Source organism: Mytilus trossulus, chromosome 3 (genome assembly GCF_036588685.1).
Source record: "Mytilus trossulus isolate FHL-02 chromosome 3, PNRI_Mtr1.1.1.hap1, whole genome shotgun sequence".
In the NCBI taxonomy this organism is placed as follows: Eukaryota; Metazoa; Mollusca; class Bivalvia; order Mytilida; family Mytilidae; genus Mytilus; species Mytilus trossulus.
The window spans coordinates 81,177,227-81,193,923 of record NC_086375.1 but is presented as its reverse complement, the minus strand read 5'-3'; the positions used below and the strand labels follow the sequence as shown (position 1 = coordinate 81,193,923).

General features: G+C 32.8%; 2 protein-coding genes across 2 annotated transcripts; both read left to right on the top strand.

Annotated features, from left to right (window-relative positions):
* Positions 1–2,248: 2,248 nt before the first annotated feature.
* LOC134709767 (alpha-2 adrenergic receptor-like) lies at positions 2,249–3,686 on the top strand. The gene has a single exon (XM_063569915.1). The coding sequence runs from the start codon at positions 2,359–2,361 to the stop codon at positions 3,619–3,621; it is 1,263 nt and encodes a 420-aa protein (XP_063425985.1). The 5' UTR covers positions 2,249–2,358; the 3' UTR covers positions 3,622–3,686.
* Positions 3,687–13,665: 9,979 nt separating this feature from the next.
* Positions 13,666–15,328, top strand: LOC134712585 (alpha-2A adrenergic receptor-like). The gene has a single exon (XM_063574295.1). The coding sequence runs from the start codon at positions 13,774–13,776 to the stop codon at positions 15,028–15,030; it is 1,257 nt and encodes a 418-aa protein (XP_063430365.1). The 5' UTR covers positions 13,666–13,773; the 3' UTR covers positions 15,031–15,328.
* Positions 15,329–16,697: the final 1,369 nt, after the last annotated feature.

Here is a 16,697-nt window from a genome sequence, read left to right as displayed (position 1 = left end):
AACAACAGCAGAAGGTCACCAACAGGTCTTCAATGTAGCGAGAAATTCACGCACCCGGAGGCGTCCTTCAGCTGGCCCCATAACAAATATATACTAGTTGAATGGTTATTTATAAATTATAGTAAGGTTAGGTGTTAAAGTGCCACGTTTTTTTCGGTCTGTATCAGTTAATACATGAAAGGGACCTTGATGGCAGATTTTTTCAGATTGTCGAAATACAGTATCACTACCCTGTCAACACATTAGGCTATGAGTCCGAAACCCGCTTATGACCGATATTTCTGACCACTTCCATCAATTGAATGATTAAAGAGAGATGAAAGATACCAAAAGGATATTCAATGCAAATTCAGTGCAAAAAACGTAAACGACGACACGACAACTGGACAACATAGAAAACTATAGAATGAGCAACACCAAACCCATCCAAAAATGATGTCGAAGGCTACAGAAAAAAGCCTAATGGGGAATGAAATTTCATCAATATAAAATTGATCTTTAAATTTTATTTGCTTAAAGTATTGCAATTTCAAACACATCTTTTCAGATTCAATGAAATACTAGCAACTTCAAAAAGGATAATGGGCAATATCGAAACGATTTTGAAACCCAAGTTCTGCCAAAATGGTATACTATATATACATATCGATGAGCGGATCAGGCCCTTAAGAATTATCTGATCTCAAAATACATGTTTTCCTACTTTCCTAAAAAAAATATTTTTACCCTACTTTTAAGAAACAAAACGGTTTTCTATTCAAGTCCAATACAGAATATAATTGGGCTGTTTATAATAGCTTAAACAATGCATCAGAACCAAATGTTAACTTATGATATAGATAATGCGATGTGGTAAACAAAGGAAACAGTAGTATACCGCTGTTCAAAAGTCATAAATCTATTGAGAAAAAACAAAGCCTGGTTACAAAGTAATATCAAGATAAACACATCAACTATAAGAGGAATACAATGGAATAACAGAAACACTGAAGTGCAACAAAAACAAACGTCAACATAAATAGAAACAAGGTTGATAACAGCTACCACATCCCTAACTTGGTACAAGACATATAAAGGAAAAACAGTTAAGGAATAACAGTACTGTAGTTGAAGAGTTGCCACCGTCAATTGTAGATTTGACGGTCGCAAATGCAGTTTTACTGGCGACGCGTAGCGGAGACAGTAAAACGGAGATTTGCGACCGTCAAATCAAAATTGACGGTGGCAACTCTTCAACTACAGTACTGTTATTCCGATTCTAATGCATTACAAAAAGAAAAAATCCGATAAAACTTAAAAAATGTCTAAATATGTCAAATAAAAAAAATCCGCGAAACTTCATGAATGATTTTGGCACAAAGACGTCATGGCTAAACGTGACGTCATACAAATGAAAACTTGCAAAGTGGACGGTATTACGTTACCTGTACGCTTCAAATTCGGATAAAATTACATTAAAACGGCGAATTCGAGGTAGGTGTTGTTTTATTTTCGATTATATAGTAGTAATCGAACATTTGTTGATTCACCAATTCAAAATGGCTGGTCCCTCCTTAGTTACGCCTAGTCAACTGTGGATTTGACGGCAAATTTTAGCCAATGAAAACAATTGTTACATCCAAATTGCATTAGAATGGTTGTTGAACCATGTTTTATTTGGAAGCCATATCCCGCTTTAACAATTACTTCCGTTTGGGTTTTTTTGGGGCTTATTTTGGTGTTTGTTCATATATGATTTTTTTTTACTTTCAGCTTTTGTGTCGCTTTTGACTGGTGCTTATATACATGCATCAAATACTAGCATCCAATTTTATTATAGTTAAATAATTTGCAAATTGTTTTATGTAACACTCTTAAATGGAATAAAGCTTGTGAAGCACGTTTTAATCAGGACAAGACCTGGAGGTTTAGCTAGCTGAGAAATCAGGTTCATTCCACTATTTTCTACATAAAAATAAAATGTCTGTACAAGTCAGGAATGTGACAGTTGTTATCCATTCGTTTGATGTGTTTTATCTTTTAATTTTGCCATATGACTAGCGACTTTCCGTTTTGAATTTTCCTCGGAGTTAATTTTTTTTTTTTTACTTTTTGAAACAGTTAATTACTTGGATTCATACATACAAGTTTGTATTTGCATACTTGTGTGTGAATTCGTATGACAATCCCGGATCTTGCATGATATTATTAATCCCTTTGTAATGTATAAATGGCTAAATTTCTTAACTAAATCTCCGGATGTTTTAAATCTTACAACTCCATATTCAAAATAAGTGTTTGAGTAGTAAACATCTAGTACGATGTCTAAAGATCATGAAAAAAATAGCAATTATTTAGATTGACTGAGTAAAGTAGGCAATGGAATTTGATAACACGACATTACGTCTTGAAGACCTAAACCATGCTCAAGCGTTACGAAACATTCCGATAGTCGTGTATCTTGGATTAGTTGGAATCACGGGATGTATTGGAAATTCTTTAGTGTTTTACATATATGCATCAATTTATACAAAATTAAATTCAAGAACTTTCTTACTTTTTCTTGCTGCAATAGATTGGAGCACTTGTGTCATAGATATTCCATTGGAAATAGTTATTGTACTTAACGAATACAATTTCCAAGATACGTTGCTTTGTAAATTTTCCAGAACAGGAAACGCATTAACAACCCTTTATGCTGGTGGAGTGTTGCTTGCAATTGCAGTTGACAGATATTTGAAAATATGTCGCCCAGTGGGATTTCAAATTTCAAACAGGACGGCCAAATTTCTCTGTATTGCGTTGTTTTTTGTGACACTCCTTCTCATATGGCCTGAATTCGTTATGAATGGCTTGAAAACTGTTGTGATCAAAGGTGAAGGATTAAATGGGACGGACTGTTCGGTCAAGGATGATTATCAAAATTCAGCATATCCGACGGTCTTCAAGTTTATCATTTTTATTCTATTCACTGCATCGTTGTCAATAATGATTGTCATGTATTGTCTTATTGGGAGAAAAGTTAGATTCTTTGCCTACAAAAAGGAAAGGCGTGGCAGCCTGTCTAAGACTTATACGTTGGATAGCACCGAAAACTTAGACGATGCTTCTAATTTAAAGGGGTTACAGCGTACTGAGAACTATAACGCCGCTGCCATGAACGAGTATGTTCATGTGTCAATGAGTTACACTAAAGATAACGTGGACACGACTTACAACAGCAATGACAGTATAGATGATTTAAAATCTATGGATTCACAAACATCTGAGATCGCGACAATTGAGAGAAAGAAACCTTTTAAAATCCAACTATCTACTACCCAACTGGATCAGATAAAACGTAGAAGAACTTTAGCACGAAATACAACATATCTTATGTTTATTGTAACGTCTTCATTTATCATTGCAGGTCTGCCTTATTTGATTCTCATAATTCTGAGCAATATCATCGACAACTTTGTGTTGAATATGAATCCAAGTGGTAGGGTCGTATATAGTTTCTTCTTGCGATCGTATTTCCTTGGTGCTGCCGTAAACCCTATAATTTATAGTATATTTGATAGGAGATTCAGACACGCATGTAGAGGATTAGCGAGAAAATTGAAATTAAAGGTCTGCCGAACAGATAAGCTGGATATCTAGTAAGCATATTTCATCAAACATTTGACGCTTATATTTATTTGTTTCTTTGTAAGGTGATATTTATGATATTAAAATGGTTAGATTGGTAGGCTTAATCAGATCTTATGTATACAATATACACATTACTTAAATGGGACAGTGTTATATTCCTGTCTTAAGTTTTTTAATGAATTGTGGATGTTCGTTCCTCCTATTTTGAAGATAAGATTTTGTGAATTATCAAAGATGACGCTAAATGAAAATAATAGAAATATATTCAACATATTCAAGCACAAAAATAGATGGAGTTGAACATATGTATTCACAGGCTGTAACATTTCTTTTTCCTTTTCTTCATTTGAATTTTCCATGAATTTTCCACAACAAAGTGTAATTTGTTCCCTACACTATTTATTGACATTCGTATATAAAATCTACATATATGAACAAATAAACTGTGCATTTGTATTCAGATATCGCAGATCAAATTTATTCGTTCTTTGTGTAATCATACGTTTTTTGATTGAGTTAAGTCTGCTAATTGATATTTTATCGTATGTTTTTATATGTTGTGATGTTATGCTATTGTTTCAGAAAAAGGGAGAAGGTTTGGGCCCATTAAAACGTTTAATCCCGCTGCAAATGTTTGCACCTGTCCTAAGTCAGGAATCTGATGTACAGTAGTTGTCGTTTGTTTATGTAATATATACGTGTTTCTCGTTTTTCGTTTTGTTTATATAGATTAGACCGTTGGTTTTCCCGTTTGAATGGTTTTACACTAGTAATTTTGGGGCCCTTTATAGCTTGTTGTTCGGTGTGAGCCAAGGCTCCGTGTTGAAGGCCGTACTTTAACCTATAATGGTTTAATTTTTAAATTGTTATTTGGATGGAGAGTTGTCTCATTGGCACTCACACCACATCTTCCTATATCTAATAACTGACAAATATAGATATGTAATACTTCGGGCATACCATCAGAAGTTTCTTAGCGGTTATGGTATTCGGGACTTTTGTTACTAAGCAGTGTTTTTGGAGTTCTTTAAAGTCTTTATCATTCAGCTGAATGTATATGATCGTGTATTCTTTATTAATTTCGATATAACTGACGGACGTGTATTTTCTTATTTTATGTTGCCTTTCAATCGTTTCAACCTCTCTTCCATATATATTAATTGTATTAACACATACATTATTACAGTGAAAACATGGGTACTAACGTATTTCTGTTGAAAGCATGGAGAACTGCGATTACTCTTCTATCGGTTTTGTGTGTTTAATGATTTTTTTTATGATACTAGTAGTTGTTATCTGTGATCAGTGCTTTTCTAAGTGTGGATTCGCATGGCGTTTAATGTATACATTGCAAGAGACGCTTTTCCTGGCTGTTGACTACCCCGGTCGCACTTCTTTTCATGTTCATGTGATTCCCTCAGTTTCCCCTTGTTACCTTAGCAAATCTTCATTATCGATTGATAGTTTGTCCTAATTTAACCAGTGAACATTGTTCACTTCATTTAGGCGAAATACATAAGCTTGAGAGTAGACACTTGGATATATAAACGTCAACTAACTAGAGCTGCTGTCCAGATAAGATGACATTTAGAAACTGTTTATACAACTTATTAACGTTGATATAAATTAAGAACTTAAATTCAGTTTGGCTATTGTTTTTATGTACATTTTGGACAGAGTCCCATATTGTTCGTAGCGATTCTACGTATTTATACAACACTGGTGGGTCTTATGTAGACAACAAACGCGTTTGGAGAAACAAAATATTAGCCTTGTATACTTGATGAGTCTCAAAAAAAAAGAAGCTATCACTCTTTGTACTGGTTGTCTACTCCCCTTTACGTTTGTTCTTTATCATTAAGAATGTAAAAGAATATGCGAGTTATATCTTCTCGTATTGTATGAAATAAAGGCAAAAGTAGAATATCACTGTTGAATAGTCAGAAAACGAATAAGCGAAAACAAATCCGGGTCACAAAAAAAACTGAGGAAAACTCATCAACAATAAGAGGAAAAACAACGGAACAACAGAAACGCTAAACGTTACAATAACAAACGCCAGAGAAACGGTCTATTTGAAAACAAATGCCATATTCTTTACTTAGTACAGAATATTTTGATAAAAAATGGCGGGTTGAACCTGATTTCATGGCTAGTGAAAACTCACGTTTATATGGTTTTGTTAAAAATACCGTTTAGATGACAATATTAGAATATGCCTATACCAAGTCAGGAATATGACAGTTGTTATCCATTCGTTTGATGTGTTTGGGGACTTTTGATTTTGCCTTTTGATTTTTGATTTTCCTTTTTGAATTTTCCTCGGAGTTCAGTATTTTTGTGTTTTTACTTTTTACACGACAGGAATATAGTATAAGTAAACGCTAGAACACTCATAACAGAGGAATATATAAAAGTACAACATGTAAACTGCCGAATAACTATGGACATTACCTCCAATGAATTAACGATATTATACCTGTACATCACAATTGAATTATGAACTGTATGTCATTCGAATGTATCAACGCCACAAGAAATGACGTAAAATAGAATATACAATTGGGATTGAGGTTTTAAAAATGAATGTTTTGATGTGTAATGACATGTATGCCTTAAATGCTTTAACTGGACCCACTTTAATGTATAATGAGATTTCTTGCAAACTAATACACTATTAGGGCACTAATATCAAAAATGATTGAACGTTAATTTGCAAGAAATTGCAAAATGTTTGCGAATTTAGAGTTTAAATTGAGGCAAGCTTAGTTAACCGATGTTCAATTCTTATATTAAATCGAAACGAATGAAGGTAATATTCGAAACTGCACGAGCAATAGTAGATGCATTCGTCATCGCATAGCTAATCCACACTCAAGTCAAAATGTCATCGACCAGGAATAGTTCAAAGTTGAAGTTACAGACTTGGCAAAAATTCATCATTCCAAGGCGATCAATTTTGAAAATAAAGCCGGGAAAAAAGGAGAGTATAAAAAAATGGTATCATGATTATACATTAGCTTTAATGAACCAGTTTGCATCTATAAATTATGAAACAAGATTAAAATGTTTTATAATGGGTAAATGGTTTATAATATTTGGAGATCATTGAAATTAGTTATTACAACACATTTGTGATGTGTCTGTTAATGCTTCAAATAACTGATAGCTTATAGAAACACTTTACCGTTGAAGCACTTTCGTGCCGGGCATCATTTATTTTCATGCTTATATTTTTTCGTTTATCATGTTTAATTTACTCAAACGGTACCAATCTGTAATATGACACTTATAACATCGATTACTTCTTTGGTTGTGCCTCAAACCCCACACCCCCAAACCATGATATTATCAAGAATATAATTCAAAGCATTTTTGCCGAGTTCATGAATTTTAAAGTCGGGCGGATTGGCCGGTCAATTTGGCAAATCGATTTTTTTCCTCATTAATTATAATATTTTCAACATTGATCCCTGGTCCTTCACAGAAAGATTGCACACAATTAGCACAGTCCACCTACTATAGTGAAATTATTTTGAAGGATTGTTTCTAATTTAAGAAAATTGTAATTTTTAAGAAAACATATTAAAGACGGTACCAATTTTGTGTACTCGAATTTTCCTACATATTCATTGAAACTTTGACGTCAACTTTCTCGAATTATTTCATTTTTGACATACGTTGGAACCTATTATTTTCAGCTAAAGAACAGTTTTATTCAACTTCACTGGAGTCTTTAAATAACATTGTTTAAACTAAATAAAGTATTTGCACCATAACCATGATAACTAATTTTGAACAACCCAATTAATAAAAAATAAATTAAAAAAAATCTGCCAAAAGCACAGAATGCTATTTGCTAGTATAAATAAATTATCAAGTCTTATATCATTCTGAATTGCATTAGGCTTCCATCTACACATGTTTCCAGTCACATTCCTATTGTACCTATTGAATTTTGAACCCATGATGAACTGTGCAATCCGATTGTTTAAGTTGTTTTGGTCTACTGAACAATGGAAATTTGAATGTTCTTCAGAAACGTCTTTCTGTTGATCAAATAAACCACGTAAGAATGACTTACACAATAAATTGTTTTTCATGAAAATAACTTTAATTTTGAAAAGTTTGGCGTTCAAATGAAAAATCATATTTCTACAATAACTATGAGAATACCTAAGATTGGATTTATCTAATCTAAAAACTGTGACGAGGGCTTTTCAGAAAAAAGACAGCGCGACTACATTGTATTTTTTGTTTGTTACACATTTTTAAAATTAGATGTTAGTTTTAAGTGTTTTAGGAAATCATTCCCAAGTCTAATTCATTGTGGTCAAAAACTTCCTGTTCTCCCTTCACAACGTCCTCTACGAATTGGCAATATGACTGAACTAAACGTTGACCATCATTGCTTTCTGTTGCAAAACGAGTCGGGCAGATTTACTACTGAATTATTATTTCTCAAGCAACATGTGCCATCGTGTATTTTCCTTGCGATATGTTTTGTGATTGGTGTAACCGGGAATACATTTGTACTCTATATATTCTACAAACAATTCAAACAATCAAATTACAGAGTATATGTGCTATTCCTATCTGGCATAGACATAGTTTTCTGTTTTACAGTGATACCGTTTTATGTCTTCAATATTCTTTACTATTGGAACTTTAATATTGAGGAACTTTGGCGTAAGTCACTAAATATCGTCTGCAAGTTGGGATGCTTTATGACGATATTTTTGTCATTGGCATCGTTAATTATTTTGGTGATAATCGCTGTAGACAGATATATCGTTGTTCGTAAACCTTTGCAGAAAAAGATAGGAGAAGTTCACGCATTGAAAAGCTGCATTATCGCTTTGCTACTCTCGGGAACACTATCTTGGTACAGCTTTTTAATATATGGAGTTAACGAACGATCGAACAGCAATATTCAAATTGTGAAACAAAATATATCACAGTGTACATCTGTTCACAAACTATCATATATTAACAACTACATACTTTTAGCGTGCTCATTATTGCAAGCATCGTTTTTCTCGTTGGCATACGGTGGTATATGGTCAAAAATTAAAATCCATGCCCAGAGGTCGTCGATTGGTTTCAGCAAACGTCGGAGGACAATCATGATATATATAGCTATTACAGCAGTCTTCTCGATTTCTACTATAATCTCTTTGAGTCTACGTATCGTTACAGAGACCGTCAATAAATATCTGAATTGTCAAAGTGGATATATAGAAGGGTCTGCTTTTATGTTATTTTCTCTTTCACACTGTATAAATCATGTCTCTAATCCTATAATATATTACTGGCGTGACATAAGATTCAGGAACGGAGTTAAAAGAACGTTCTGTTGTTGGTCCGAAGATTTAGATATGTCATCTAGACGGTCGGACACTAATTCTATCAAAAGTATATCATCTAAAACAGTAGGCAATAACTCGATAAGAAGATGTGCTTATAGTGCTGATTCCATGACAAAGGCTAGCATCGGTGAAGAATCTTTGACGAAAAATGAAACATTTCATGCTGAATTGTCGAATAACGAAAATCTCACTGATAGACAAACATTGTAAATGCTTAAGACATTATTATAACGTTTATATATTTGTGACAATTCTTTTTTTTTTAATTTAAAATAAAACTATTTGCTCTCCAGGTATTAACACTTATGTGACTACACCGTGTAGAAACTTTTGACATTACACAAGTTCACCTTTTTATCAGTATATTTATTAATTCTTTAATTAAATTGATATTTGTAGATAGTTTGCAGTAACATGTTTATAAGTAGTTTTTGTCTTGAGTCTTGTTGGGTGTTTTAGCACCACTGCCCCTTGTTAAGGATCTGAACTAATATCTCACAACCATATAAATCCCCGGCACATTCTTTGTGTGTCTTTCTCAAAATCAGAAACTCGTTTAGCTGTATTTTTGTTGGTTGTAATATTTGTTTTGTCATTGGTGTGGTATACATCAGACCGTTTGTTCATTTTGCCATACTGGTGTTGTCATAAAAGTGTCATTTTTCAGAGGCAGAACAAATGACGCAAGAACAATTGAATGGTCACCTTCGTATGCAAACGTCGACAAAATCAATAGGAAATTTAATGCCGATGAAGTTATGATTATGTTTAAACAACACTTGTACATTACAAAAATGTGTTTAATTACAATGTAGTTATCAAAGGTACCAGGGTTATAATTTAGTACGCCAGACGCGCGTTTCGTCTACATAAGACTCATCAGTGAGGCTCATATCAAAATATTTATAAAGCCAAACAAGTACAAAGTTGAAGAGCATTGAGGATCCAAAATTCATAAAGTTGTCCCAAATACGGTTAAAAAAATCTATGCCTCGGATAAGAAAATCCTAATTTTTTCGTAATATTCAAAGTTTTGTAAGTAGGAAATTTATCAAAAGGACCACATTATTGATATCCATGTCAACACCGAAATGTGTTATTAGAAATAAACATGTAAATGTACGATGTTTTATGTTCATTATCAAGTGAGATAATTGCATAAGAAGATTGTGAATCTGAAATTTAAAAATGTTGGCCTTTGTCACACAAAATTTGTTAACAAAATTTGAAAAAAACATGTACGTGCAAAAGCTAGAAGATCTTTCAGGTCATAATTTGTTGAGATTCCACATAGTTCTTATCATGTTTTCACGTCTACGTGGTCTAGTAAACCATCCAGTATGCTGCCTTATTTTATCATCTCGTGAATATAACAATTCAAAGTTGTGTCTTTGCAGGTTCGAAAATTAAAGATAAATATTTTATATAGTAGTTTATCTGTTATTAAAAGAATTTTTAATATTTTTAATTCTAAGAAAAGATTGTTTCGATTATTGTACATGCTTTTGCAGCCTTCTCAAAAGATTCGCATGACATGCTCACATGGTAATAAGCTCCGTCTGAATTTGCTTAGTGTTTCAAAAATGTTTTATTTGCTTCATATCAATCTATAAGTTTTTAGAATTTTTTGTTCCTATTTTTATACACACATATACAGATATTTAGCAAAGTCCAGAGAGGTATAAAGCCAACTGAAAATAAATAGAAGTTGGTTCACCAGTAATACATTCGCATAGCCAAATTTGAAATCTATTTTTTACACAAATCTCCCATACCCTGCTGCGACAAACCAGACATTTTTAATTTTTTCTACATGAAAATGGTGCATATCATGATGTTATTGTGTCCTCGTAAGATCAACAATTTCAGTGATTTATTTATATTTCTCAGTGATATATTGCGTTTCCAAACATTATTAAAATTTTAAAGTTCATCTAGATCGCAGATCGGCAGATTTTGTCAGTATGTTTGGTCTAACTACGAAAATAACGATTTCTGTGACACTTATAAAACATTTAAAAAAATATATTCACAAGCAAACATTGAGGTCGTATTGCGTAATCACTGCTTTAACCAGATGGGTTTTTATTTGTTCTTTTTTAGAGGAAAATGATGAAAGTATATAGTTATTCTGGTTTTATTACTGTTTTGAAATTCCATCATTTAATTATTAATTACCATTCAAAACAGTTCGTTGAGGAATTTTTAGTCCTCAATGCTCTTCAACTTCGCACTTCATTTGGCCTTTTAAACATTTTATGATTCGAGCGTCACTGATGAGTCTTTTGTAGACGAAAACGCGCGTCTGGCGTATATATTAAATTTTATTCCTGGTATCTATAATGTGTTTATTTGAGAGATCATTTACATTATTACGAATGTATGTCGAGTGATTTGATGGGTTTTTTATTGTTAACTTGAGAGTGCCCAAATTGCACCTATTTTGACAGTTTTTTTTAACCTACACAGCTACTTTTTCATAGGTACTATTTCTGTACTTAAAACCTGTAGTAGTGGAAATTTACTTATAATATTTAGTACTATTTCTTTACTTAAATATTGTTGTAATATTTAGGTACTTGTATTTTCCAGTGTTGATTTGTACTCAAAATATTGGTACAAAAATGATACCAACAATGATCACAGTATTCCATGTTTGCACATCATAACTTCATGAGATTTGAAAAAGACAAACGTTCAAAATGCTGAAAATGTAACCATGCGACCAAAAATCTGTAGTACTTAAATTTCAAGTACAAATCAAGTACTGTAAAATACAGGTATTTAAATATTACAATTGTTCGTAAGTAACACAATAGTACTGAATATTAAAAGTAGATTTCCAGTACTACAGATCTGTGGTACATAAATAGTACCTATGCAAAAGTAGCTGTGTATATATGCTTCAGACAAAAGTTTTCATTATGTGTTTATTTTGAAGATGTATCATTACTTTAACCAATTTAATTTTGAATTCATATGGAATCATATAAAAATTTGTCTGAACTAACCTTCAAACCATCAATGATTCTGTAATGAGGAGTAGCCAAATTACATTCATACTTAAAATTCGCATTGCCAAAAGTCTATTAACAGAGCTTTTGTTTAATTTCTTCAAACATTTTGAATAATTGGATATTAGTTCGTGCTTACTCTTCATTTTTAAAGAATTCGATACTTGTAACATAGTATTTTCTTATTTCAAAAAGATGACGTTTTGAAGACGTGCAATAATGGTACTCGGTGCAATTTGGGTACACTCACGTTAACTGTTTATTGTTTTTTTGATTGTTTGTTTTTTGTAACGTGCGTATCAATTTTGACCTGTAACCTTATTTAGGCACACTTGCCTATATGTACTTGTTCAAATATGCCCTTCTTACTGTACAAATAAGTTCCTGCTACAGTTCGGTAGATACAAATTGTATTGAATTGTCTTACTCGGTCATCTCTTGACGATTCACGTTATATATATATATATATATATATGTTCCGGACCATATGAGTATTTGGACCATACGCGTATGGTCATGACCATATGGGTAAATACTCATATGGTCCGACCATACGCGTATGGTCGGACCGTACGCGTATGGTCGGGGTAATTAACAGGTACATGTATAATATGCTTAACTCTTCATATAACCCTTCTAGATATCACTTTATTAAAAAGACACTACCAAAAGTCATTTTATCATAGATCTATAAAAAATTAATAATAACAAGATTAACAAAAAAAAAATAAGCAGTTTCACACAGTAAATTTTATCACTAGTCAAAACTATAGTAAACACTTTTTTTTTTCATTACCGATAATAAATTATGTTTAATATTACGAGTGAATGGCAAAATGTCGACCTGGGAAGATAACCTTTTTTTAATGAACTGTTACACAAGAAGTCAACTGTTTTACTATAACCTGACGTAAAAGTCGACAGTAATATAATATAATATAATAAGCATTAGAAGTGCAATATTCAGAATTTTTATACTTGTACGTGTTTTTTTTTTGTGTTTTTTTTAATGAATGACGTCAAGGACACTAGTTTATTTTTTGAAGATGTCTGGTGATATGATGTACTTCAGTCATGTTACGATATTGGACATCTAGAGCTTTTTAAAATCACCGTAGACACATCGGAATGATCCAGGCCCCAAGAAAAGCTATGGTACATGTACCGTGTGGAAGTAAATGTCACCCTACGCATACATGCAAGAATATACAACTTAGCCATGAAAACTAACTTTAGCATCGATATTTAATGTTATCTGAATTGTAAATAATACAATTGCATGTAGTAATCATTGTTTTTTTTATTAAGTTTTCTAATGTATATAATTGAAAAAAATACCTGTATGGTCCAAATACTCATATGGTCCAGCCCGTTTATAACCAAACGAGTATATACTCATATGGTCCGACCATACGCGTACGGTCGGACCATACGCGTATGGTCGGACCATATGAGTATACGCATATGGTCATGACCATACGCGTATTGTCCAGATACTCATATGGTCCGGAACATATATATACATGTATACATGTACGTATACTGGTTCAGGAATTGGACCCTTCATACAGTTAACTTCACCGGACCTGGTTTCATATATCAATAATCCAGTTGTAAGTTATAAGTAGATACATTTCATAAGTAAATTCCGGATATTACAAATCTTAACACGTACATCATATTGTAATATATAATTTGTAAGTAGTCAGGAAGTACTGAAAAATGTCTTCGGGTTAAAGAAAGAAACAATTATCGTGATTTACAAAGCAAACAAAGCAATGGATTTTGATAACACGTCATCACGTCTAGCCGAACTTAATCATGCCGATACGTTGCGACATATACCGATAGCCGTGTATCTTGGTTTAGTAGGATTCACGGGATGTATTGGAAATTTAATAGTGTGTTATATTTATGGATCAGTCTATACCCAATCAAATTCCAGAATTTTCTTGCTTTGTCTAGCTGTAATAGACTTGTGCACTTGCGTCATAGATATTCCATTGGAAATTATAACAGTACTTAACCAATATAATTTCCAAGAGTCGTTGCTATGTAAATTTTCAAGAACAGGAAATTCATTTACCACTCTGTATGGTAGTGCAGTATTGCTTGCAATTGGAGTTGACAGATATTTGAAAATATGTCGACCGACAGGATTTCAGATTTCGAACAGGACTGCCAAATTACTCTGTATTGTCTTGTTTTGTGGTACAGTTGTTCTAGTTTGGCCTGCATTTGTTATGTACGGCTTGAGAACCACCGTTATCCAGGGTGAAGGACTGAATGGAACGGAATGTTCGATATCAGATTTCTATCAAGATTCCGTTTATCCAACAGTTTTTCAGATTTTAATTTTCATTTTGTTCGCTGCGTCGTTATGCATTATGATTGTTATGTATACTATGATAGGGAGAAAAGTAAGATTCTTTGCTTTTAAACATGAACGACGACGTAGTCAGTCTAATACATTGGATAGCGACGATCACTTAGACGATGTTCCTAATCTAAAGAGATTACAGCGAGTTGAGAATTCTAACGCTGCAGAAAAGAACGAGTATGTTAACATGTCACAAAGTAACAGTAAAGACACTGTGTTCAAAGACAGTTATAGCAATGTTAACACGGATACTTTGAAATCCATGGATTCACATACCACTGAAATCGGGACAATTGAGAGAAAGAAACGATTTGTGCATCAACCATCTACTACCCAACTGGATCAGATAAAACGTAGAAGAAAGCTTGCACGAAATACAACATATCTGATGTTCATTGTAACGTTTTCATTTATTATTGCAGGTCTGCCTCATTTAATTCTTATAATTCTGAACAGAATCATTGACAACTTCGTGTTAGATATGAATGCAGGTGGTAAGGTCGTTTATAGGTTTTTCTTGCGATCATATTTCCTCGGTGCAACTGCAAACCCAATCATATATAGTATATTTGATAGGAGATTTAGAAACGCGTGTAAAAGTGTAGCTAGGAAATTGAAATCAAAAGTGTGCAGAAGAGAGGAGCATGATGTATAATGAACATATTTAATTTTCGAACTGCTCGTTGTTCATGATTTGCTCTTTATCTATTGTACATTTAACATGCATTTAATACTAATGAAATAACTGGCCTGACTGATACTGGTGTATACATTGCTAAAATAAAAAACAAAAATCTACACCTCTTATAACATGATGTCTATGGTAGTATAAAAACCTGATTCCAGAAAAATTCTATGAAGATGTGTCGTATATATGATTGTCCTACTTTGTGTCTGTATGTGAATCAATGAATTCAACATTAATTTACATAATAAACTGACCATATATACTACGCTCAAGATTATGTACGCCAGACGCACGATTCGTTTACAGAACACTCATTAATGACGCTCGAATAAGAAAAAAATGATTGATGATCCATCATTCCAAGAAGTTTTGCCATATTCAGCTCATTTGAAGGAGTTTACTCTTTTCAATTTCGGTCCCCCCAAAAAACAGTCTCGTATCATACTTACTCTTGGGTCGGTTGTATTCGAATAGGTATACGACTTTATGAATATAAAAAAAATATGCAAAAATTGAAGTAGCTTACTATTTCCAACAAACCATTTTCGCAATTAGAATTCAACTCACAAATTTCGTGCGTCAACACCGCTTTTCAGTATTTTCCTATAATCGTAATTATATGAACGCCAGTGATGTAAAAGGACGTCGAAACATAAGGAACTATATGACCGAAATAGACATGAAATTAATAATAAAATTCTTTTAAGGTCAACTTTGTCTTAATAATTTCTGATCATGTAAACGGGACATTTTAAATGTATGTTTGAATCATGCAAGAACCAATTAAGTACGGAATACTAATTTGATGATACCCTTGAAAAGAGACTAACGGTCCACCAGCAATCATATCGACAATTGGCTAGTAAATGAAATAAACATCAATACAATATTTACATATATTTAAACAATACAAAACAATGGTGGGTATAACAAAGGAAAAAAACATAAAAAAATAATTTCTAAACAAACTTTTCTTAAGTTTACTAATAAAAAGTGATAGCCTTTCATATTTTGATAACATGGATATCTAAGTAAATAGGAATGTGTTTGTTTTGTATCTTTACGACTGTCTGAAACTGACACTCAAAAAGGTAATGAAATTCAGAGCCAATTCCTATATAACAATGGCATATTCTTTCTTCTTTTGGAATGTTTGTCCACCTTCCGGTTCCTATTGGTACTTTTAAATTACAACACCTCAATTTTGTTAATAATTGTCGTTCTCTTGGAAATAATTTTAGAAGGTAGTTTTCCAGATTAAATTCTCATTTAAATTGACCATAAAATTTTCTTCTTGGTGAATTTCCTATTTGGCTACAAGTATACCATTTTTGGATGAATTGATCTACGAGACTTTGCTTTACAGTAACTTTCAATTGGACTGAATTAACTGGAAATTGCAGAGTCCATACATAGCTGAGTTCCGTGTTATCAAAAATAGACTTTGCATGATTTATCCCCTAAAAACTAGTATTACCTGACTGAATAAGCCTTAAAAAACAGACTATTTTTTTTTAAATTAATAGATACTCAATTGGAGGTCGGACAAGTTCTCCGTAAGACATGAAATTAGGAGTATACAAACTTAAACCGATGGAAACACAACATTTATAAAAGGAAGCCAACGAAACAAC